The sequence below is a fragment of the Panulirus ornatus genome, chromosome 1 (assembly GCF_036320965.1).
Source record: "Panulirus ornatus isolate Po-2019 chromosome 1, ASM3632096v1, whole genome shotgun sequence".
NCBI classification, from domain to species: Eukaryota; Metazoa; Arthropoda; class Malacostraca; order Decapoda; family Palinuridae; genus Panulirus; species Panulirus ornatus.
The window spans coordinates 89,253,139-89,279,822 of NC_092224.1; the positions used below are offsets into that span (position 1 = coordinate 89,253,139).

The 26,684-nt window shown below is 39.4% G+C and overlaps 1 protein-coding gene across 1 annotated transcript in view; it reads right to left on the reverse strand.

Annotated features, from left to right (window-relative positions):
- The window catches only part of LOC139750355 (uncharacterized), a 722,120-nt gene that overhangs the window by 180,128 nt on the left and 515,308 nt on the right, over window positions 1–26,684 (reverse strand). The window contains exon 8 of the mRNA XM_071665103.1: window positions 11,706–11,929. Within this exon, the coding sequence (XP_071521204.1) occupies window positions 11,706–11,929 (224 nt within the window). The remainder of the gene's footprint in view (window positions 1–11,705; window positions 11,930–26,684) is intronic.

Below are 26,684 nucleotides of genomic sequence, written 5' to 3' on the forward strand. Positions count from 1 at the left end.
TGGTCTTCCTAGTTTGACCAGACCCTGCTAGCACATCTTGAAACCTTGCTTGTAGACACACTGCTTCCAAGCATGAATATGAGCCTTTTCTTCCTGGGACAACTTCTTAGGACTGATGATTAGTTACTAGTAGAGGATATACATCACCCAAAAGAGAAATAGCAAAAATATCACAAAAAATAAGAGCAGCAAACAAAGGTTGCATCCCTCCACTTTCAATGACATGAGGTAACTGAGGTGGCCAATCATGCCCAAATGATTTTAAAGACTGTACCACCATGATAGATGTATGATATCCCCCACCATAAGCAGGTAACAGGATTTGTTTCACAAATGAAACCTGACACATGAAAGCCTTATTCTGGTCTATGTATTTATTATTTATTTATTTATTTTGCTTTGTCACTGTCTCCCGCATTAGCAAGGTAACGCAAGGAAACAGACGAAAGAATAGCCCAACCCACCCACATACACATGTATATACATACATGTCCACACATGCACATATACATACCTATACATTTCAACATATACATATATATACACACACAGACATATACATTGCAAAAGTACATAATTCATACTGTCTGCCTTTATTCATTCCCATCGCCATCCCGCCACACATGAAATAACAACCCCCTCCCCTCACATGTGCACGAGGTAGCGCTAGGAAAAGACACAAAGGCCACATTCGTTCACACTCAGTCTCTAGCTGTCATGTATAATGCACTGAAACCACAGCTCCCTTTCCACATCCAGGCCCCACAGAACTTTCCATGGTTTATCCCAGACGCTCCACACATCCTGGTTCAATCCATTGACAGCACGTCAACCCAGGTATACCACATCGTTCCAATTCACTCTATTCCTTGCACGCCTTTCACCCTCCTGCATGTTCAGGCCCCAATCACTCAAAATCTTTTTCACTCCATCTTTCCACCTCCAATTTGGTCTCCCACTTTTCTCTTCATTCCCTCCACCTCTGACACATATATCCTCTTGGTCAATCTTCCCTCATTCATTCTCTCCATGTGACCAAACCATTTCAAAACACCCTCTTCTGCTCTCTCAACCACACTCTTTTTATTACCACACATTTCTCTCTTACCCTATTATTACTTACTCGATCAAACCACCTCACACCACATATTGTCCTCAAACATCTCATTTCCAGCACATCCACCCTCCTCCGCACAACTCTTTCTATAGCCAACACCTCGCAACCATATAACATTGTTGGCACCACTATTCCTTCAAACATACCCATTTTTGCTTTCCGAGATAATGTTCTCCATTTCCAAACATTCTTCAACGCTCCCAGAACTTTCACCCCCTCCCCCACTCTATGATTCACTTCCACTTCCATGGTTCCATCCGCTACCAAATCCACTCCCAGATATCTAAAACACTGCACTTCCTCCAGTTTTTCTCCATTCAAACTTACCTCCCAATTGACTTGACCCTCAACCCTACTGTACCTAATAACCTTGCTCTTATTCACATTTACTCTCAGCTTTCTTCTTTCACACACTTTACCATACTCAGTCACCAGCTTCTGCAGTTTCTCACATGAATCAGCCACCAGCGCTGTATCATCAGCGAACAACAACTGACTATGTTTATATATGGTCTATGGTCTTTTCTTTTTTTCTTTCATACTATTCGCCATTTCCCACATTAGCGAGGTAGCGTCAAGAACAGAGGACTGGACCTTTGAGGGAATATCCTCAATTGGTCCCCTTCTCTGTTCCTTCTTTTGGAAAATCAAAAAAACAGGAGGGAAGGATTTCCAGCCCCCCGCTCCCTTCCCTTTTAGTCGCCTTCTATGAACACAGGGAATACATGGGAAGTATTCTTTCTCCCCCTATCCTCAGGGTCTATGGTTTATGTATATATAGTATTTTTTTTTAGACTGAATGATAGCATTCTATCATGCAACTGGTTTTTACCTCTCTTACCTAGATGGTTTGTTATGCGTAATGTCATCAAGTATCATTACTCTGATGTATTACATTGTTCTTATACATCCTTAGCTTTATTTTCCTTCACTTAATCCATATTCAAGAAAACTGATTGCCATCAGAGAGCCTATCATCAATGGCAGAACAAAAGACTTGATTTGTCACAATAAAAACTTATCTCCAGTAGAGAGCTTCTTATTATCAGCAGTCCATCAGAAGACTTGACTTTGTTTTCAGTTCCCTTTTTACCCACCTGTAATTTCCTATCTGCATTATTTAAGGAGGAGTTCTACATTTATGGAGCCTGATTTCTTGAACATTTTTACTGTCATACAACTATTAAAACTTCTGTAGCTGCCTCCATTCACAGTTACTTCACTTAACTAATTCTAATCAACCAATTTTCCATTTGAAAAGTACTGCTTTACATTCATGTGTTGAGAATGAAAGTAAGGAGTGCATCAAATCAAAATTTTGGGAAAATGAGTGTCAAAAGTTCAAGAAATCAATAGTCATAACATTAGCAAAAACTGATAATTGTGATGAATTTGATCTCATTTTCAAGGCACTTTGCACCTCACAGGAATGGCAAAGGAAAAAAATATGTTTTCCAAATACATAGTATGCATAATACTACTACTAACAATAATAATACCAAGAGACAAATTTTCTGCTTTAATTCCACATCTCTCCACTGCACTTACAAGTCTCTTTCTCTTAAAAGAAACTTGCTCCATTACACTGCATTTCAATCTCAGATAAACTCATTTTGCAAATTGTGGCAGGCTCATCACTGTCATGTTGAATGACCCATACTTCCTATTCACTACAGACATCATCAATGGAGCATCATTCTTCAATCGTGAGCAAATTTACATTCTTAAACCTCTCCTTGTAATCAGCTCTTACTTCAGGTATCATTTCTGTTACCCTTCTCTGAACCCTTTCAACTACAACCTTATGTTTCTTGAGATTTTTTTTTATTTTTTTTTTTTTTTGCCGCTGTCTCCCGCGTTTGCAAGGTAGCGCAAGGAAACAGATGGAAGAAATGGCCTAACCCACCCCCATACACATGTATACACATACGTCCACACACGCACATATACATACCTACACAGCTTTCCATGGTTTACCCCAGACGCTTCACATGCCCTGATTCAATCCACTGACAGCACGTCAACCCCGGTATACCACATCGATCCAATTCACTCTATTCCTTGCCCTCCTTTCACCCTCCTGCTTGTTCAGGCCCCTGATCACACAAAATCTTTTTCACTCCATCTTTCCACCTCCAATTTGGTCTCCCACTTCTCCTCGTTCCCCCCACCTCCGACACATATATCCTCTTGGTCAATCTTTCCTCACTCATTCTCTCCATGTGCCCAAATCATTTCAAAGCACCCTCTTCTGCTCTCTCAACCACGCTCTTTTTATTTCCACACATCTCTCTTACCCTTACGTTACTTACTCGATCAAACCACCTCACACCACACATTGTCCTCAAACATCTCATTTCCAGCACATCCATCCTCCTGCGCACAACTCTATCCATAGCCCACGCCTCGCAACCATACAACATTGTTGGAACCACTATTCCTTCAAACATACCTATTTTTGCTTTCCGAGATAATGTTCTCGACTTCCAAAGATTCTTCAAGGCTCCCAGGATTTTCGCCCCCTCCCCCACCCTATGATCCACTTCCACTTCCATGGTTCCATCTGCTGCCAGATCCACTCCCAGATATCTAAAACACTTTACTTCCTCCAGTTTTTCTCCATTCAAACTTACCTCCCAATTGACTTGACCCTCAACCCTACTGTACCTAATAACCTTGCTCTTATTCACATTTGCTCTTAACTTTCTTCTTTCACACACTTTACCAAACTCAGTCACCAGCTTCTGCAGTTTCTCACATGAATCAGCCACCAGCGCTGTATCATCAGCGAACAACAACTGACTCACTTCCCAAGCTCTCTCATCCACAACAGACTTCATACTTGCCCCTCTTTCCAAAACTCTTGCATTCACCTCCCTAACAACCCCATCCATAAACAAATTAAACAACCATGGAGACATCACACACCCCTGCCGCAAACCTACATTCACTGAGAACCAATCACTTTCCTCTCTTCCTACACATACACATGCCTTACATCCTCGATAAAAACTTTTCACTGCTTCTAACAACTTGCCTCCCACACCATATATTCTTAATACCTTCCACAGAGCATCTCTATCCACTCTATCATATGCCTTCTCCAGATCCATAAATGCTACATACAAATCCATTTGCTTTTCTAAGTATTTCTCACATACATTCTTCAAAGCAAACACCTGATCCACATATCCTCTACCACTTCTGAAACCACACTGCTCTTCCCCAATCTGATGCTCTGTACATGCCTTCACCCTCTCAATCATACATACTCTAATTCAGGTTTAATATAGTAAACCCTCAATTTAATGGACTTATGGGAAGGAAGGGGAGTCGTTAATGCCGAAAGTCTGTTAAAATGTAAATAACCTACGGGCCATTTTTAACACAATATACAGTAATACAATGTAAAGTTCACACACTTTCTTTTAACTACTCTATCCCTTGATGCCATTTTGAACTGTAAGGATTGCAAAATTATTTAATACAATCACTTTTCTCTGCATACAACTTGACCACATGGTAACTTGAGGCAGACTGAAACAAAGCTAGTATACCCAACACTACCAAAAACAAGTGCAATATGAAATGCACATGAAGCAGTATTTGAGATTTTTCAATTTTTTCTAATTCTTTAAATCATCATCAATCAATGTATTATCAATTGCCCAGTCCATTAAATTTGAAATCCATGATATTGGGGTCCATTAAATTGAAGGTTTGCTGTATAAAGTTCTAAATAGTTAACTAAATATTTCCTTGTCAATGTACTTAAATGAAAATTAATGACATCCAATATATGTTTTGCCTTCTTCACAGTTTTCTAAATTTGGTTCTCTAGCAATATGTAGAGTATCATATACCCTTAAGTCCTCATCACACAGATTCATGTGCACAGTATGTACCCAACCAAATCATAGTCATACCTAAGCCTCTTTCACTCTATCCCATATTCATTACTTTACATCTGATTGCAATGAATTCCATCTACCATATATCTGACTTATTCTGGAATTTGTCTACGTTTTTTTTGTACAATGAGGCAATCCTGGTCGATCATTACTTTTCCTATGGCTTTAGTATCATCAATATTAAAGAGTGAATAATCATTACTTTTCCTATGGCTTTAGTATCATCAATATCAAAGAGTGAATAAAGTCTTTTTGATAGCTTCCACAGACCAAAAATAACATTGTAACACTAGTTCTAAAACTTAGTGGCAAGTCACTGATCATCTAAGCCCACTTCGGAAAGAAAATTCTGACTTTTGTCCTCTGTTCTCTCCCTCTCAGACAATTTCAATTACACTGGAGGAGTCTTTCACTCATGCCAGGCTGAAAATCTAGTTTCTTTACTAATATCTTGAGTAAGATTGTTTTAAATGCCATCTGGCAGTCCCAGAACATGATTTAACTATCAACCTCTTTTGTGTAAAGAGAGCTCATTGTATCATAGAAGACTAGATGATCTTATATCAGTGACCTCTTTTCTAGGAGTTCACGTTGCCTCTCACTGTTTTAGTTTCTCCTCAACATATAGCCATTCATTTGCTTTCTCACTGTCTTTCACATCACTTTATGGATCACATTTGTTAGATATACTGGTCTGTAACTCAGCACAATATTCTAATTTCCTTTCTTTAAAATGTAAGTTTTGAAGCATGAAGAACCATTTCTCTACCACATGGAATACAATGAAGGGTACAGAGAACTAGGTTTACACAGGATTAGAACCATTTAAACCCACATCCAGTTGAATTCTCTCTCTCTCTATCTTTTTATTTCTCCCCAACTTCCAACAATCAACAAACCAGAAGTGTCAGATAGAGAGGTTTGTCCACAAAGACTCCTCGATAAATCAGTAACTAGTCAGACCTGTGACATCTTTGTAGCAGCTGTAATTGTGGGTAGAGCTTTTAGTGCACATTCAGTTTTACCTGACAAATGGAATCTGCCTCAGGCAGGACACTGATGGAACAAAGAAATGGTTTTCTGAAAAGAAGAGAGGAGAAGGAAGACCCATTGAGTGCCTCAAAGGCATATCCTTATGGAGAAATTGGGCTTCAGAAAACCATAAATAACCTAAATCGACTATCACTGATGAAAGAACTCCAAGAAAATCATCAGCATCTTATGCAGACAAAACCCCAGAGATCAATAAAACTGACAGATGGGTAGCACCTAACAAGGATATTACACATCTCCAAAAATTTTTCTAGCTAACACCCTCATGGAATGGTACTTTCCGAAGGCCAAAATGCAGGGCCTCTTCTTGATATCATGAATTTGGCTGGTAAAGTACCCTGTGCAATCAAAACCAATTTTTTGATCCAGCAAGAAATGTTCCATGCAGAAAGAGGTTCTAATGAGGCTTGGTAGTCTTTAAACGCCATAACAGCCATAAAACTAACTGATTATAAAAAATCAGGACCACAGGCAACTCCTACATGGGATGAAATGAGGAAGTAAATGATTTCCTCTGGATAAAGGGTCTCAAAAAAAATGTGAGCAGGATAAACAAAATAACTTGAATCCCTCAGAATAGTGGCTCTAGCAGGGTACTTTGATGAAAAATATAGCATAATTGGCTTTATCCTTAGAAATAAAAAGTTAGTAAAGAATTATATACATTCAACTTCAGTCATATCAGCTTCTTCAAGCAAGGTTGGTAAGAGTTTTCAAATCGACAATGGTAATGGATTCTAAGAAAATGGGAAAAATTATGAAAGAGATCATTTGCAGAGCTTTACCACATTTTTGTTTACACATTCATTTGAGAAAATAAAAACACAACACAATCAGAATCCAGAGTCAGATGCTGTCTCTCCTAGTCAAAGAAGAAATATTCAAATACTGTGGAAGAATTGATGATAGTTGTACTAGTTCTTTGTACCATGCTACTTTTCCCACTTAGGGCTACCTGAATCACTAAACCCTGAAAAACAGTAATTATATGAACACTTGCTCCAACAACCTTAATGGGGAAGAAAGAAAAAATGCATCCATGCATTCCCGCACAGGTTGTGGCAGTAGGCTCTACTGTCTCTGAGAAAAAGACTAGGGAAAACAATCTGCGAGCAACATACTGGTCTTGATGCTAAAAGGGTTTATGTGAAAATCTAAAGAAAGCACCCAATTAAAAGCATCTGTTTCTATCATCATTACTGAGGAGAAGGTCCTTGGCTTTGACTGGGCAACTGCCCAAAAAAAACTGCAACCCCACTTCAAGGTAAAGGTTTGAATGAACTGATATTTAAAGACTGTCAGATATAGCCTCTGGTCTGGTAATTTCAGAGGGGAGAAGAAAAGCAAAACATAAATTCATTAAGCACTGAAGTGCTGTGATGCTTTCCAACATATCCCATTTTTCTTGACCCATCTACAACTTGTTTTGTGAGAGAAACAGCCAAAGTTCTGACAAATCTTTCCTGATAATAAGAAAAGAAATTCGAGCTTTGTCCACAGATCTGCTCCTACTTGATCTTGTGAAAAATGGTAAGCCCAGTCAAATTCCAGATGCATCAGTCTAGATAAATGGACCCACTTGGGCTCTCCAAGCCAAAAGACAATATAGATTTTCTATGTTCTACCACCATTCTAGGTCTTCATATGGCTTTTCAGCTATCTCTTGAGATATCTGTCTTTAAATGGAAAGAACTTGTCTACTCAGAACAATATGCATTCCTATAACACTGGACATTCCACTAACTAATGCACTTGGTGGTAAGATGCTGCACTTTGGGAAAGTAGAGCTATCAGAGTTACTGAATAAGCCATAACCTTGTCTACTGGAAAGGTACAGAGAACAAAACAAAGAACAATCATCGATCCCAAGCCAAGTGAACTCCTAACTAGGAACTAAGCATAGGAATTTCAAAAAAACCTGGTGCAGAGTGATCATCCCTTGAACCATATTCTGTGAACTGGCACAACCCATGAAGTGGCACTGTTATGAAATATATGAATCCATCTTGAGAACCTGAAAACCATCCATGGACTAGCATGACTAGGGAGCAACAGTTTTGTCTGTCTGACATCAGTGTCAATCCCTTAACAGCTTCCCTGCCATTTTTGAGTACACAAGTTGGCATGCCACAGCAGTCTTTGTCATTCCATTGTGATACTCCCCAGAATTCATCCAACAGTATGGCATCAAAAGGAAGAGAAAGCAGCCCTCTTCATAGTGGTGTGAACAAATGTAAATATAATTTACTATCTATTTAGGAGAACATCGAATTACTGCAAAGGTTAGACAAGGAAGCTTCAGTAAAGCATCTGTGTGCATTGTACATTTTTGGTTTATCCAAAATGTCTGACTTGAAGAAGCAGATGGAAAAGTTTCTTACACTTCATGCTGGGAGAGATGAAAGGTATGGACATCAGATATACAATGAAGCAAGGGAAGATTAGCAACCTTAATGCTTCCCTTATAAAGTGGTTTAAGGTCTGCATCAGTGGTGTTACCTTATCTGGGCAAATGTTGATTAACCTAGCAAGGTCATTCCACCAAAAACTAAACCTTGGCTTTGGGTGATAATGTTCTCAAAGCTGGCTCCAGAAATCTAAAAAGTAACAAGGCATTAGTCTGTACTCTGTGGTGAAAAACATCTGGTGGAAAATGAGGCACAGTTAAGTATGAAGGTGAGTTTGCTAAATTAGTGATGGATGAGTAGATGACCACTGATCAAATGGACATCACTAAAGAGACTATAATGTTTTCGACATCATAAGCCAAGGAAAGAAGGACTTCCACAACAAGTTGATTCAGGAAGCAAGACCAATGTCTATTTGAAAAAGTAATCATGAAAAAATGGAACTTGCACATATATTCACAAGAGCACAGTCAGAGATAAATAAAACTGCCTGAAACACATGGGAAAAGAAAAAATAGAATTTTAATCACAATAAGAGTAGACAATTGATGCTATGGAAGACATTACATAACTGATTTTCTCTTGTAATCATGGGGAAATGGGGAGCTTTGGCAACAGTTGATAGGTAAAGAGTTAGAATGTTTCCAGAGAAAAACCACTTCAAAAATCCTCCCTAAACACTTATTCTTGCATGAAAATATCATTAAATATATTCATGCTATTCACCACTAACAATGTACCAGTGTGTATGACAGAAACAAACAAATCCATTAATATCCTCCCTACACTTGCCAGCTAATTTGTAACAGTAAATGTTAGTATGAAGGGTGTAATATCTTTGAAGCATAAGGTTATTTATCACTAATTAACAAACCCAACAAAAAAGAACGAAATGACATTTGACATCTTCCCATCAAGAGTCCTAAACATATCATTCACATCCCTTCCTCTGTTCAATTGCCATTGGACCTGGTGAGCACAAAGGTAATGCTATAACTTCCTGTGTATTTTCCTTTACCTTTGAATGCTAAACTATCACTTCATACAGAAAAATCATACTCTGCATTACAACGATGATGAATAAACAGATCTGTAGGATACACAAACTATGTAACATTAAAGGTACATGTAACGTAATGTAATCCTGTACTGTCAACTTAAGGACATATGATTTTTGATCTGACAGAATGCTGAAAAAGTTCCTTCTTAAACTTATCACTAAATCACTCATAATGCACCTAATCACACAACAAGTTTAATGTAAATATAATAAATATGAGTACTGTATGAAATAAGAGCAAAAGCTGATGAGTATTCATGATTAGAAACACCACTTGCATATGAGAGAGAGAGAGAGAGAGAGAGAGAGAGAGAGAGAGAGAGAGAGAGAGAGAGAGAGAGAGAGAGTGTGTGTGTGTGTGTGTGTGTGTGTGTGTGTGTGTGTGCATGTGTGTGTGTGTGCATGTGTGTGTGTGTGTGCGTGTGTGTGTGCGTGTGTGTGTGCGTGTGTTTGTGTGTGTGTTTGTGTGTGTGTGTGTTTGTGTGTGTGTGTTTGTGTGCTTGTGAGTGTGCTTGTGAGTGTGCTTGTGTGTGTGCTTTTGTGTGTGTGCTTTTGTGTGTGTGTGTGTGTGTGTGTACATACTAAGGAGTAAAGCACAGTACATATATATAGAAAGTTAAGAGACAGCGACATAAGTGGAAACTCTACCCGTAACATACAAATAGAAAGCAAACAGTAATCACACACAGGCACAGGTATGTGGTGAGGACGGGTGGTGGAGAAGATTTAGGTGGAGTGTGGGGATGACAGTTACAAGAAGTCATACTCGACACCAGAACACCAACAGAATCTGATTCCCCCCCCCCAATACCCACAAATCAAAACAAAACAACTAAAGGTCTGAGCAATTAAGAAATCAACATCCATGGCCAATCATACATGCAATATACTGTGCCTTCTTTTGCTTCTGCAGTATGATCAGCAAGTCAGTCAAAATTTTCTGGGGATGATATATTAACAAATCTATGACAAAAAGAAGTACTTTAAAAAGACTCACTTCAGTCAGGAACAAGTAGTTACTCCGAATTAGGTCAACAAATTAAAGTAAATCTTGTCAATGATGAACTAGGTTTAAAAAGAAACTACTTTGTTACTGTCTCTATCTATCTACCTATATCTCTGATGCCCATTTCCTCCAGTAAATTCCCTCAAGGGGGTGGCCATGTCAGAAGTCTCCATAACTGGTGAACTCCAGCACCACTTCCTAGCCTTTCATGCCTCATCCTTAACAGACCACTGGCAGAGGGGCAACTCTAGTGCAGTGTTTCTAGAGGCTCCTACCTAATGTTCCAACCAACTACTTCTACCTGTGTCTACCAACCTAATACTTGTACCTAATGCTCCCCCCCTTATGTTCTGACTCACTTCTTCTACCTAAAGCTCCTGCTTAATGCTTCCCCCTACTACTTTTATCTATTGGTCCCACCATCTTGCCAAGAGACAGAGCTAGAATACCGCTTCCTGCAGGAAAATCTAGAGTTACGAAGAATGAGTTGAGTGAGTTAAGCGTTGTCAAGTGTTAAGTGTGACAAGGAAAGTTTGTATGTTTGTGGACAGAATGCTAGCAGTCCAAGTGTGGGTGAGGAATAAAGAAAAGACAGCTACCGGAGTCAGAAGAAAGCAACTTTACTACCAATGAAGAGATGGCTGATTACAAAGCTGTCAATAATCCTCCCAATACCCAGGCAGGTAGTAATGGTAACATACATCCCTAGTTAGAGGCTGCTTATCAACTACTACCTCCTACTGATTTTTAAAAAATATATTTGATCTATCCATTTAGGTATCTGTCCATCTATTCAACATCACAAATTCTATATCCATTTATGTAAGGTGGATCAAGTACGTGCAAAAGTACACCTCTTCAAGAAATTAATATTGCAGAGCTAGAGTCCCTAACCTTAACCTCAAAGGCTGGAAAATAACAAGGGTGTCCAACTCCCTGGGGTAGATTTGGGCATCCCTGCACCTCTACTAATCATTTAGCATTAGGGACTCCAGTTCTGTGAAATCAGTTCTCATGCAGGTGCATGTCTGTACACTGGAACTAAGAACTTATGTAGCATGGGTATTCAAATTTGAAAATTATGTAGGAAGTATCCACGTAACTCCTTATGAAGCGAATTATACAAAATTTCTGAAGACTGCCAACCTACCCACAAGCATAAGAATTCCCTGCCAGACAGACTGGAGTGAGTGTGAGAGTGAGAATATTGGGGATGACAATCTGTTCTTGGCAGTGACAACAATGAGGGAAAGTGCAAGAGCCACATCGTCCAGCAAGGAGTTATGAGCCTTCTCACAGCCCTTTTGAAGCCACCCAGACACCTGCCATCGATGAGTCTGACCTGGGAAGTGTAGCGAGTCAACCTCAAACTCTCTGTTGAGAAAATAGGCTTAAATTAAATACTGATTTTCAACACTCAATATGTCAAAACATTCACTGCATTTAACCATAATAAATGAACCACAAACTTTTACAAAGTAATGTAATTAACACTATCATTAGTACTATCATAACCAAGAAAATCTCCCATGGGTTATCTAAAATTGGGATAAGCTGAATTTCTCTCCTGACTAAAGAAGAATTCCAAAAACTTTCCCATAACTACATATAGTATTCCAGTATTTTGAAATTATATGGAAATGAGGAAACACATATTTTCCACAGACCTGATTAATATGAGTAACAGTATTCCAAATGGTTTTGAAAAATATAAGGCATGGTATACCTCCAACACATCTGAGAGACAGGAATGCTTTACTTCACAAGTGATTAAGGCAATAGGAATATCTGCATTTCTCACTGATCTGAGTAGAAAGAATGTATTTCCCACAAAATCAAGATAAGAGGGCCACTTCTACTTTCCACATCTATGTATGATAGGGATGCTAGTCTTTCCCACAGGATTACATAATGGGGACACAAGCACTTTCGATATATCACTTATTTTTGTAACCCTACGGCCTCTTTCATGAGGTTTCTGCATCTTCAAATCTATGCCCTAGTCTGAAGCGGTGGAAATGGACTCATTTAGAGCAAGAACTTTCTCAAGGACACAATTCCTTTTTGTCCATCAACAATGATACAGCCTCAATTACTGTGATTTTTTTCTCATAGGCAGGTAGAGTCCAGTAACTCCACTTCCAACACATCAGGATATTGGATGACTAAGTGTCCCCCATCAATCTGTGTGATACCAGTGCTTCACACTATTCTTAAGTGATGGAGACTCTAATGATTTCCAAAAGATCAATATCATGGGGATTCTTATGCTCCCAAGAGATCTGGATAATGAGTTCTAATGGTCTCCCTAAATTGAATTAAGGTGCTAGAGGCAAATGTATTTTCCACATTATCTACATTCAGGCTGTCCAACTTCTGATCAGCTAGGAACCAGTATCTCTGACATGTCTATTATATGAGGGCATGAAATAACACAAATGCTATATCAGGACCTCTCTTTCATAATATACATACTCATTCATGAGCCACTTCTCATCACCCATAGGTTACTAGTTGTTCAATCCCGATTAAGCTAGTGAGGTTACCATTACTTCCCTAAAGGTATGAACAACAGGGATACCAATGTTTCTTAACTGAACCATATAATGGACATACTTGCACTTAACAAACATCTGAATAACTCTGATATAAGTACAGTACTGCTCAAAGATCTAATTAGTAGGGGAATCAGTACCATCTGTACTTACAATTCAGCAAAATGGAAGTAATAGTACTTCCAAGAGATCCTATCTATAGTGTGAGGGCTGTAAGACTTCTGAGAAGCTAAAGAATAGGGCACTACAGCTTTCTACTGATGAGAATGATGGGGCATTATGGTTTTCTTGATGTTTGGAAAGTAAAAGCAGTAGTACTTCTCATGGATCTGGCTATTAGGGATGTTGCAGCACCTATGTACCAATAAGAAGTGGATGTACTCTGCAAATTCATGACTTTGGAAATCAAAACATTAATCAGGAATCTTGATCACATATACATATCAAAACTTTATATACTAATGCCTATGTCTGAGGCCTTGTGGAGGAGAGTTTATCTAAAATGCTAATAAAAAATTAAGCATGTATTCATCAGGAACTTTTGTTAGAAATATTAGATCCACAAAAATTCTGCATTGCATGAGTGCTGTACAAAAATTTTCAAACTTCAGGACTATACTTATATGTACAGATATACACAAAAAAACTTCTTAGATACTTCCATATTTAAAATCATTAGTTCTACATTTTATCCTTATCTTTTAATGATATACTGTAGTCAAGAAAAATCAGCTAAAATTTCTTATCCAAATAATACATTTATTTCAGGGACTATGTCATTACTTGGAGTATGAAATGAGCTATGGCATAATACAACTGACTGCATGATAATTATGCCACATACATGATGTGTGTTTCTTCAAATATAGTGAACAAGAATGAATCTATTGGTCTAAAATTGGTCTAAAATGAAATTTAGGTAAGCTGTCTTTCAAAAAAATTGAGAGTTTTCACCTATTCAGGAATCAGAGCCTGAAAACTTAAAAGTTACATATATAAGCCTACAGTATTCAATATAAAATAGTATCTGATATGCATTCAAACAAGACCTTACTGGAAGCTACAACACATATAAAACATCATTGGAAAGAAAATTGTACCAATCAATTCTAAATACAACAAAATGCATGTATTGAAAATATATTCTTGTAAATTTTAGCATAATCAATACAAATCAACCACTACCATACTGACTAACTTCATCAATCATTTTACTAGAAATAATGACCTAAGTGTAATCAGTAAAAAAGCATCTTTCTTAAACTACAACCCTAATCAAAATATAGGCAACTTTAAATGCTCAACTATCAAATACTAAACATAAAGCCTACACAAAAAAACACTGAAATTAGATCTGACAATAAAAATGCTATAAGGAATTACTATGATATTTTGCCTTTTTGAGAAAGGATCATTCATATCCCTTTCTCTCACCAAAGCAGTTTGCAATCGCCATTCCCCAGAAGCTCTAAATAGGTTTTAGGTAAGCATTTGAAGAACTGCATGCAACCCCTATTGGTAACAGCCATAAAAAAAACTGTCATGCGGTGTAATTATACATGGACGTACAATGCCCAATTTCACCACTCACTGTTGGTACATAAAAGGTGCAAGATCTGTAGCTTATGTTGCATACACAGACATATAACACATGTTATTATCACTGTTGATGTAGGTAATGTAGGTAATTACTGGTGATGATGAAACACATCACTGCTGATGTAGGTAATGTAGATCATTAATGGTGATAATGAAGGCAATCTGTGACAACACTAGTACACATTATACAGAGCCTAAACTTGTGAAAAAAGTGCACAATGAAGCAAAAATGTGTAAGTGTAAAGAGAAGGGCATTCATTAAACTCACAGCACAAATATATATATGTATACATGGATGTATACATGCGTATCTGTGTGATTACCTGTTTATCAATACCTATATATGCACTAAAAAGAGGGAGATTTAAAATCATTGGAATTACTCTAATAATCTTCATTTACAAATAATGAAATTTTGTATACTTCTTGGCACATTCATTCTTTCACTAATAAAAATTTTCTACTGTTTCATCACTCTGTTACTAAAGAAATAATTCTTCACATCTCTACCCCATTTCTTGATGAATTTCTTGTTCTGTAGTGGATTCATTAGTAATCATTTGAAACAACTGACCAATATCAACAGTAGATTCATTTGTATTTCCTCAAACTGATCAATATTTACATTGTTATATCGACTCAGAAACTTGAAGGATGTAATCTGGTTTCTTCTAAATATCTCTTCCAACATGGGTGATTCTAAGGCTGAAATCCTCTCCCTGCAGCTCAGCTCCCATACTTTAAACACAATCTTTATTGACCACCATAGGACCTACACTACTAGATCTATATGTCTCTTCAAGTTCAGTAACCATGCTGGTGATGCATACTCTAATTTTGGTCTCATTACACATCCATTATTACATTTCTCTTCATGTCTCCTTGCACCATTTACTTCTGCCTACAGTTCTTTAAAAGTTGTGTATTTATTGCTTTCTTAAATTCTCATTGGCCTCTTACATAATCTCCTTATCTAGTATTTCTTTCAACAGTTTTTCAGTCTGTGTAAAATTTTCCATACTCTTCCCAGAAGTTTGCATTTGCTTAACTCCTTCCCCCAGGATAGTTTCATATTCATTCAAGCTGAGCTTTCAATTCCACCATACCTGACAACACTGTAATTGCTTACATTTAACAGCACCACAATGGAGTCCTATAAGAACTAACTGACCTTATTTCTTACATCAAATCAACCTAACAAGTCACCATTATTATTTCTATTATTATCATCATTATTATCATTAGTATTATAATCATTATTATCATTATTTTCCTTTTTTAATTACTCATCCTGAATTTAAGTAGCATTCAAATCTATCAGCTAATGTACCTGGTAAGAATTTATTACGCTCACTACTTTGCAAATACAGTAACTTGCGATTATCTGTTTGTGCACAACGGAAGGGTGTTTTACATTAGTGGAGCCCCCATCTCTTAACCTTTCTTTTCTATCACACAGTCTCTTGAACTTTATAACATCTTTAACACACAATATCATACAAGTCAGCTTGTTCCTCTTGTTCAACATTCTATAATTTTTGAAAAGTATTTCCTTTTACCATTTTGATTCTTTTCTTGCTAAGTTTCCCATTATGCCTCTGGTTGAATGGTTCCTCCCAATTTTACAGAATCCTTCCACATCAAGAGCATCAGAATCAACACTATCTTTCTTTCACTGTGTCCAAGTCAGAGGCCACAGCTTAGTTCCCTATTCTAGGTACAATTTGCCTTCCTTCAAACATTTTCCAGTATATATATGTATATATTTCTTTTTTTTTTTTTTTTTTTTTTTTTTGCTTTGTCGCTGTCTCCCGCGTTTGCGAGGTAACGCAAGGAAACAGACGAAAGAAATGGCCCAACCCACCCCCATACACATGTATATACATACGTCCACACACGCAAATATACATACCTACACAGCTTTCCATGGTTTACCCCAGACGCTTCACATGCCCTGATTCAATCCACTGACAGCACGTCAACCCCGGTATAACACATCACTCCAATTCACTCCATTCCTTGCCCTCCTTTCACCCTCCTGCATGTTCAGGCCCCGATCACACAAAATCTTCTTCACTCCATCTTTCCACCTCCAATTTGGTCTCCCTCTTCTCCTCGTTCCCTCCACCTCCGACACATATATCCTCTTGGTCAATCTTTCCTCACTCATTCTCTCCATGTGCCCAAACCATTTCAAAACACCCTCTTCTGCTCTCTCAACCACGCTCTTTTTATTTCCACACATCTCTCTTACCCTTACGTTACTTACTCGATCAAACCACCTCACACCACACATTGTCCTCAAACATCTCATTTCCAGCACATCCATCCTCCTGCGCACAACTCTATCCATAGCCCACGCCTCGCAACCATACAACATTGTTGGAACCACTATTCCTTCAAACATACCCATTTTTGCTTTCCGAGATAATGTTCTCGACTTCCACACATTTTTCAAGGCCCCCAGAATTTTCGCCCCCTCCCCCACCCTATGATTCACTTCCGCTTCCATGGTTCCATCCGCTGCCAGATCCACTCCCAGATATCTAAAACACTTCACTTCCTCCAGTTTTTCTCCATTCAAACTCACCTCCCAATTGACTTGACCCTCAACCCTACTGTACCTAATAACCTTGCTCTTATTCACATTTACTCTTAACTTTCTTCTTTCACACACTTTACCAAACTCAGTCACCAGCTTCTGCAGTTTCTCACATGAATCAGCCACCAGCGCTGTACAACAACTGACTCACTTCCCAAGCTCTCTCATCCCCAACAGACTTCATACTATATTTTTTTTTTTTTTTTTTTTATACTTTGTCGCTGTCTCCCGCGTTTGCGAGGTAGCGCAAGGAAACAGACGAAAGAAATGGCCCAACCCACCCCCATACACATGTATATACATACGTCCACACACGCAAATATACATACCTACACAGCTTTCCATGGTTTACCCCAGTCGGTTCACATGCCCTGATTCAATCCACTGACAGCACATCAACCCCGGTATACCACATCGATCCAATGCACTCTATTCCTTGCCCGCCTTTCACCCTCCTGCATGTTCAGGCCCCAATCACTCAAAATCTTTTTCACTCCATCTTTCCACCTCCAATTTGGTCTCTCACTTCTCCTTATTCCCTCCACCTCTGACACATATATCCTCTTGGTCAATCTTTCCTCACTCATTCTCTCCATGTGACCAAACCATTTCAAAACACCCTCTTCTGCTCTCTCAACCACGCTCTTTTTATTTCCACACATCTCTCTTACCCTTACGTTACTTACTCGATCAAACCACCTCACACCACACATTGTCCTCAAACATCTCATTTCCAGCACATCCATCCTCCTCTGCACAACTCCATCTATAGCCCACGCCTTGCAACCATATAACATTGTTGGAACCACTATTCCTTCAAACATACCCATTTTTGCTTTCCAAGATAACGTTCTCGACTTCCAAACTTTTTTAACGCTCCCAGAACTTTCGCCCCCTCCCCACCCTATGATTCACTTCCGCTTCCATGGTTCCATCTGCTGCCAAATCCACTCCAAGATATCTATAACACTTCACTTCCTCCAGTTTTTCTCCATTCAAACTTACCTCCCACTTGACTTGTCCCTCAACCTCTTATTCACATTTACTCTCAGCTTTCTTCTTTCACACACTTTACCAAACTCAGTCACCAACTTCTGCAGTTTCTCACATGAATCAAACACCAGCGCTGTATCATCAGCGAACAACAACTGACTCACTTCCCAAGCTCTCTCATCCACAACAGACTTCATACATGCCCCTCTTTCCAAAACTCCTGCATTCACCTCCCTAACAACCCCATCCATAAACAAATTAAACAACCATGGAGACATCACGCACCCCTGCCGCAAACCAACATTCACTGAGAACCAATCACTTTTCTCTCTTCCTACACATACACATGCCTTACATCCTCGATAAAAACTTTTCACTGCTTCTAACAACTTACCTCCCACAACATGTATTCTTAACTTCCACAGAGCATCTCTGTCATATGCCTTCTCCAGATCCAAAAAATGCTACATACAAATCCATTTGCTTTTCTAAGTATTCCTCACATACATTCTTCAAAGCAAATACCTGATCCACACATCCTCTACCACTTCTGAAACCACACTGCTCTTCCCCAATCTGATGCTCTGTACATGTCTTCACCCTCTCAATCAATACCCTCCCATATAATTTCCCAGGAATACTCAACTAACTTATACCTCTGTAATTTGAGCACTCACTCTTGTGCCCTTTGCCTTTGTACAATGGCACTATGCAATCATTCCACCAGTCCTCAGGCACCTCACCATGAGTCATACATTAAATAACCTTACCAACCAGTCAACAATACAGTCATCCCCTTTTCAGATAAATTCCACAGCAATACCATCCAAACCTGCTGCCTTGCCGGCTTTCATCTTCTGCAAAGCTTTTACTACCTCTTCTCTGTTTACCAAATCCTTCTCCCCAACCCTCTCACTTTACACACCACCTCGACCAAAACACCCTATATCTGCCACTCTATCATCAAACACATTCAACAAACCTTCAAAATACTTGCTCCATCTGCTTCTCACACCACCACTACTGGTTATCACCTCCCCATTAGCCCCTTCACTGATGTTCCCATTTAATCCCTTGTCTTATGCACTTTATTCACCTCCTTCCAAAAGATCTTTTTATTCTCCCTAAAATTTAATGATACTCTCTCACCCCAACTCTCACTTGCCCTATTTTTTGCCTCCTGCACCTTTCTCTTGACCTCCTGCCTCTTTCTTTTATACATCTCCCAGTCATTTGCATTATTTCCCTGCAAAAACTGTCCAAATATATACAAATATATATATATATATATATATATATATATATATATATATATATATATATATATATATATATATATTATTATTATCATTATTATACTTTGTCGCTGTCTCCCGTGTTTGCGAGGTAGCGCAAGGAAACAGACGAAAGAAATGGCCCAACCCCTCCCCATACACAAGTATATACATACGTCCACACACGCAAATATACATACCTACACAGCTTTCCATGGTTTACCCCAGACGCTTCACATGCCCTGATTCAGTCCACTGACAGCACGTCAACCCCGGTATACCACATCGCTCCAATTCACTCTATTCCTTGCCCTCCTTTCACCCTCCTGCATGTTAAGGCCCCGATCACACAAAATCTTTTTCACTCCATCTTTCCACCTCCAATTTGGTCTCCCTCTTCTCCTCGTTCCCTCCACCTCCGACACATATATCCTCTTGGTCAATCTTTCCTCACTCATTCTCTCCATGTGACCAAACCATTTCAAAACACCCTCTTCTGCTCTCTCAACCACGCTCTTTTTATTTCCACACATCTCTCTTACCCTTACGTTACTTACTCGATCAAACCACCTCACACCACACATTGTCCTCAAACATCTCATTTCCATCACATCCACCCTCCTGCGCACAACTCTATCCATAGCCCACACCTCACAACCATACAACATTGTTGGAACCACTATTCCTTCAAACATACCCATTTTTGCTTTCCGAGATAATGTTCTCGACTTCCACACATTCTTCAAGGCTCCCAGGATTTTCGTCCCCTCCCCCACCCTATGATTCACTTCCGCTTCCATGGTTCCATCCGCTGCCAGATCCACTCCCAGATATCTAAAACACTTCACTTCCTCCAGTTTTTCTCCATTCAAACTCACCTCCCAATTGACTTGACCCTCAACCCTACTGTACCTAATAACCTTGCTCTTATTCACATTTACTCTTGACTTTCTTCTTTCACACACTTTACCAAACTCAGTCACCAGCTTCTGCAGTTTCTCACATGAATCAGCCACCAGCGCTGTATCATCAGCGAACAACAACTGACTCACTTCCCAAGCTCTCTCATCCACAACAGACTTCATACTTACCCCTCTTTCCAAAACTCTTGCATTCACCTCCCTAACAACCCCATCCATAAACAAATTAAACAACCATGGAGACATCACACACCCCTGCCGCAAACCTACATTCACTGAGAACCAATCACTTTCCTCTCTTCCAACACGTACACATGCCTTACATCCTCGATAAAAACTTTTCACTGCTTCTAACAACTTGACTCCCACACCATATATTCTTAATACCTTCCACAGAGCATCTCTATCAACTCTATCATATGCCTTCTCCAGATCCATAAATGCTACATACAAATCCATTTGCTTTTCTAAGTATCTCTCACATACATTCTTCAAAGCAAACACCTGATCCACACATCCTCTACCACTTCTGAAACCACACTGCTCTTCCCCAATCTGATGCTCTGTACATGCCTTCACCCTCTCAATCAATACCCTCCCATATAATTTACCAGGAATACTCAACAAACTTATACCTCTGTAATTTGAGCACTCACTCTTATCCCCTTTGCCTTTGTACAATGGCACTATGCACGCATATATATATATATATATATATATATATATATATATATATATATATATATATATATATATATATATATATATATGGATCTGGAGAAGGCATATGATATAGTTGATAGAGAAGCTCTGTGGAAGGTATTAAGAATATATGGTGTGGGAGGCAAGTTGTTAGAAGCAGTGAAAAGTTTTTATCGAGGATGTAAGGCATGTGTACGTGTAGGAAGAGAGGAAAGTGATTGGTTCTCAGTGAATGTAGGTTTGCGGCAGGGGTGTGTGATGTCTCCATGGTTGTTTGATTTGTTTATGGATGGGGTTGTTAGGGAGGTGAATGCAAGAGTTTTGGAAAGAGGGGCAAGTATGAAGTCTGTTGTGGATGAGAGAGCTTGGGAAGTGAGTCAGTTGTTGTTTGCTGATGATACAGCGCTGGTGGCTGATTCATGTGAGAAACTGCAGAAGCTGGTGACTGAGTTTGGTAAAGTGTGTGAAAGAAGAAAGTTAAGAGTAAATGTGAATAAGAGCAAGGTTATTAGGTACAGTAGGGTTGAGGGTCAAGTCAATTGGGAGGTAAGTTTGAATGGAGAGAAACTGGAGGAAGTAAAGTGTTTTAGATATCTGGGAGTGGATCTGGCAGCGGATGGAACCATGGAAGCGGAAGTGAATCATAGGGTGGGGGAGGGGACGAAAATCCTGGGAGCCTTGAAGAATGTGTGGAAGTCGAGAACATTATCTCGGAAAGCAAAAATGGGTATGTTTGAAGGAATAGTGGTTCCAACAATGTTGTATGGTTGCGAGGCGTGGGCTATGGATAGAGTTGTGCGCAGGAGGATGGATGTGCTGGAAATGAGATGTTTGAGGACCATGTGTGGTGTGAGGTGGTTTGATCGAGTGAGTAACGTAAGGGAAAGAGAGATGTGTGGAAATAAAAAGAGCGTGGTTGAGAGAGCAGAAGAGGGTGTTTTGAAATGGTTTGGGCACATGGAGAGAATGAGTGAGGAAAGATTGACCAAGAGGATATATGTGTCGGAGGTGGAGGGAACGAGGAGAAGTGGGAGACCAAATTGCAGGTGGAAAGATGGAGTGAAAAAGATTTTGAGTGATCGGGGCCTGAACATGCAGGAGGGTGAAAGGAGGGCAAGGAATAGAGTGAATCGGATCGATGTGGTATACCGGGGTTGACGTCCTGTCAGTGGATTGAATCAGGGCATGTGAAGCGTCTGGGGTAAACCATGGAACGTTGTGTGGGGCCTGGATGTGGAAAGGGAGCTGTGGTTTCGGGCATTATTGCATGACAGCTTGAGACTGAGTGTGAACGAATGGGGCCTTTATTGTCTTTTCCTAGCGCTACCTCGCACACATGAGGGGGGAGGGGGATGGTATTCCATGTGTGGCAAGGTGGCGATGGGAATGAATAAAGGCAGACAGTGTGAATTGTGTGCATGGGTATATATGTATGTGTCTGTATGTGTATATATATATATGTGTACATTGAGATGTATAGGTATGTATATTTGCATGTGTGGACATGTATGTATATACATGTGTATGGGGGTGGGTTGGGCCATTTCTTTCGTCTGTTTCCTTGCGCTACCTTGCAAATGCGGGAGACAGCGACAAAGCAAAATAAATAAATAATTCAATATATTTTCATTATTCTTTTGCTTTGTTGCTGTCTCCCGCGTTAGCGAGGTAGCTCAAGGTAACAGATGAAAAAATGGCCCAACCCACCCACATACACATGTATATACATACATGTCCACACGCACATATACATACCTATACATCTCAACGTATACATTTATATGCACACACAGACATATACATATATACACCTGTACATAATTCATACTGTCTGCCCTTATTCATTCCCGTCACCACCCCGCCACACATGAAATGACAACCCCCTCCCCCGCATGTGTGCGAGGTAGCGCTAGGAAAAGACAACAAATGCCTATACACACACATATACATACATATTCATATCAACATATCATCAACATACACAGACATATACATATATGCACATGTACATATTCATACTTGTTTGCTTTTATCCATTCCTGGCGCTACCCCACCCTACAAGAAACAGCATCACTACACCCTGCTTTAGTGAGGTAGTGCCAGGAAAACAGACAAAAAGGACACATTCATTCACACTCAGTCTTTACCTCTTATGTGCAATGCAATGAAACCACAGTTCCCTATCCACATCCAGGCCCCACAGACCTTTCCATGGTTTACTCAAGACATTTCACTTGCCCTGGTTCAGTCCACTGACAGCTAGTCAACCCCGGTATAAAACATCGTTCCAACTCTTACCCTCCTGTATGTTCAGACCCAGATTGCTTAAAATCTTTTTCATTCCATTCTTCTACCTCCAATTTGGTCTCCTGCTTCTCCTCGTTCCCTTCACCTCAGACACATATATCCTCTTTCCCAACCTTTCCTCACTCATTCTCTCCATATGTCCAAACCATTTCAACAAACCCTCTTCTACTCTCTCAACCACACTTTTTATTACCACACATCTCTCTTACCCTTTCATTACTTACTTGATCAAACCACCTCATACCACATCTTGTCCTCAAACATTTAATTTCCAACACATCCACCCTCCTCTGTACAGCCCTATCTATAAGCCACGCATTGCAACCATATAATATTGTTGGAACTACTATTCTTTCAAACATACCCATTTTTGCTCTACGAGATAAAGTTCTCTCTTTTCACACGTTTCATCATTTCCAGAACCTTCACCCCTCCCAAACCCTGTGACCCACTTATGCTTCCATTGTTCCATTCACTGCTAAGTCCCCTCCCAGATATCTAAAACACTTCAATTCCTCCAATTCTCACCATTCAAACTTACATCCAAACTAATTTGTCCCTCAACCCTGGTGAACCTAATAACTTTGCTCTTATTCACATTTACTCTCAATTTTTTCCTTTCACACACTTTTCCAAACTCAGTCACCACTTCTGCAGTTTCTCACTTGAATCAGTCACCAGTTCTGTATCATCAGCAAACAACAACTGACTCACTTCCCAGTCCCTCTCATCCCAAACAGACTGCATACTTGCCCCTTCCTCCAAAACTCTTGCATTTACCACCCTAACCGCCCATCCATAAACAAATTAAACAACCACGGGGACATCACACACCCGTGCCGCAGACCAGCCTTCACTGGGAACCAATCACTCTCCTCTCCTCCTACTTGCACACATGCCTTACATCCTTGATAAAAACTTTTCACTGCTTCTAACAGCTTGCCTCCCACACCATGTACTCTTAATTCTTTTCACATAGCATCTCTATCAACCCTGCCATACGCCTTCTCCAGATCCATAAATGCCACACACAAATCCATCTGTTTTTCAAAGTGTTTCTCACACACATTATTCAAAGCAAACATCTGATCCACACATCCTCTACCACTTTTGAAACCACACTATTCCTCCCCAATCTGATGCTCTGTACATGCCTTCACCCTCTCAATCAACACCCTCCTATACAATTTTCCAGGAATACTCAACAAATTTATGCTTCTGTAGTATGAACACTCACTTTCATCCCCTTTGCCTTTGTACAATTGCACTATGCATGCACTGAATATCCTTACCAATCAATCAACAACACAGTCACCCCCTTTCTTAATAAATGCCACTGCAATACCATCCAAACCTGCCACCTTGCCAGATTTTCATCCACTGTAAGGCTTTCACCACCTCTTCACTCTTAACCAAACCATTCTCCCTGACCCCTTCACTTCACACACCACCCTGACCAAAACACCCTACATCTGCTACTCTATCATCAAACACATTCAAAGTGCCTTCAAAATATCAACTCCATCTCCTTCTCACTTCATCGCTACCTGTTATCACTTCCCCCATTGCACCTTTCACCAATTCTCCCATTTGTTCTCTTGTCTTTTGTATGTTATTTACCCCCTTCCAAAACATCTTTTTAGTCTCCATAAAGTTTAATGATACTCTCACCCCATCTCTCATTTGCCCTCATTTTCAACTCTTGCACCTTTCTCTTGACCTCCTGCCGCTTTCTCTTATACATCTCCCAGTCATTCGCACATCCAAATGCCTCTCTTTTCTCCTTCACTAACAACTTTACTTCATCCCACAACTCACTACGTTTTCTAACCTGCCCATCTCTCACCTTTCTCATACCACATGCATCTTTTGCACATGCCATCACTGCTTCCCTAAATACATCCTATTCCTCATGTCATTTGTCATCACCTTTTGCCATATAAGAAGATTATCATACAGATAAGAAAATAATGGTGGCCCTAAGGCTAGGCTCAGTGGAACTCCAATGATCAATTTTATCGAACTGGAAAAGGCACATACAACATGAGACAGCCTAAAACAACACAGTCTCTCTATATATCACTATTAGCTTCACAGCTGCTCATTCTGTTATGGGTCTGATTCAAAATACATGACCTCTTTTCCCTGAATCCATGTTGGGTAGTTTTTCTTTTGTAAGTGCTCATTCATTTGTTTCCTAATAATCTTTTCATGAGAGGTGCATGCCTGGAGCTTAGTGCATTTTTCTCAAAATACAGGAGTGATACCTGCCCTATGCCACTTTCCAGATGCTATTCCCTTTCCAATTGATTACTTGAAAGCTTTAAGGGGTCTGTCCCATGTTTCTTTGCACTTTTTGAATATATAAGGTATGCTATCACTTTTTGAATATATAAGGTATGCTATGTGCTTTATAAAGAACCACCTCTTTTATAAGTTTTTTAATATCTTTCAACAGTTTGTATGCTAGTGATGATAAGCATGAACCTGCAAGCACATGTGGAAATTTATGAATAGTAGAGAAAACAAACAATTGGTCATCTGCATAATATATAAATTGGATGGTTTGATAACCTTACAATGACTGTCCTAGATGGGTGAAATGCACTTGACAAATCAAGAGACAAAGGCTAATAGCTTGCTGAGAAATGAACTCTACATAAATTCAGACCTTCAGTGGATGCTATAATAAGTATCAAAACACAATATCTAGTATCATTTTCTAAGAAATCTTATACTTCACTCAAAAATGTGCACTGCATTGCAACTTATTATAACTCTACACTTACCTGGACCTACTGAGGGTAAGGAAGTTAGTAATGACTTGTTCATAAAATATACTGCAGCTAACTACTGCTCTAATGAGTACAAGATCACACAAGCCAAGAGGTATATTAACACTGCTCACAGCTTGCTTAGCAAGACATTTTCTAGTATTCAGACCAAAGACACATTTAATTTTTGTAATAAATGTGTGGCATTATGATGGCCTTCAAGCAGTGATTAGGCACTTAAAACAGATACTTTTTGCCATAAACAAAGAAATCCTATCTGCCCCAATACAATGAACACTATGGTGTTGCCTCCAACTCAATCTATCACCAGCTGAGGCAATGTGAAAACAAGAGCAGGGCAGATGCCATCCCCAGGATGAAAAGTTGGGCATGAACCCTAAAT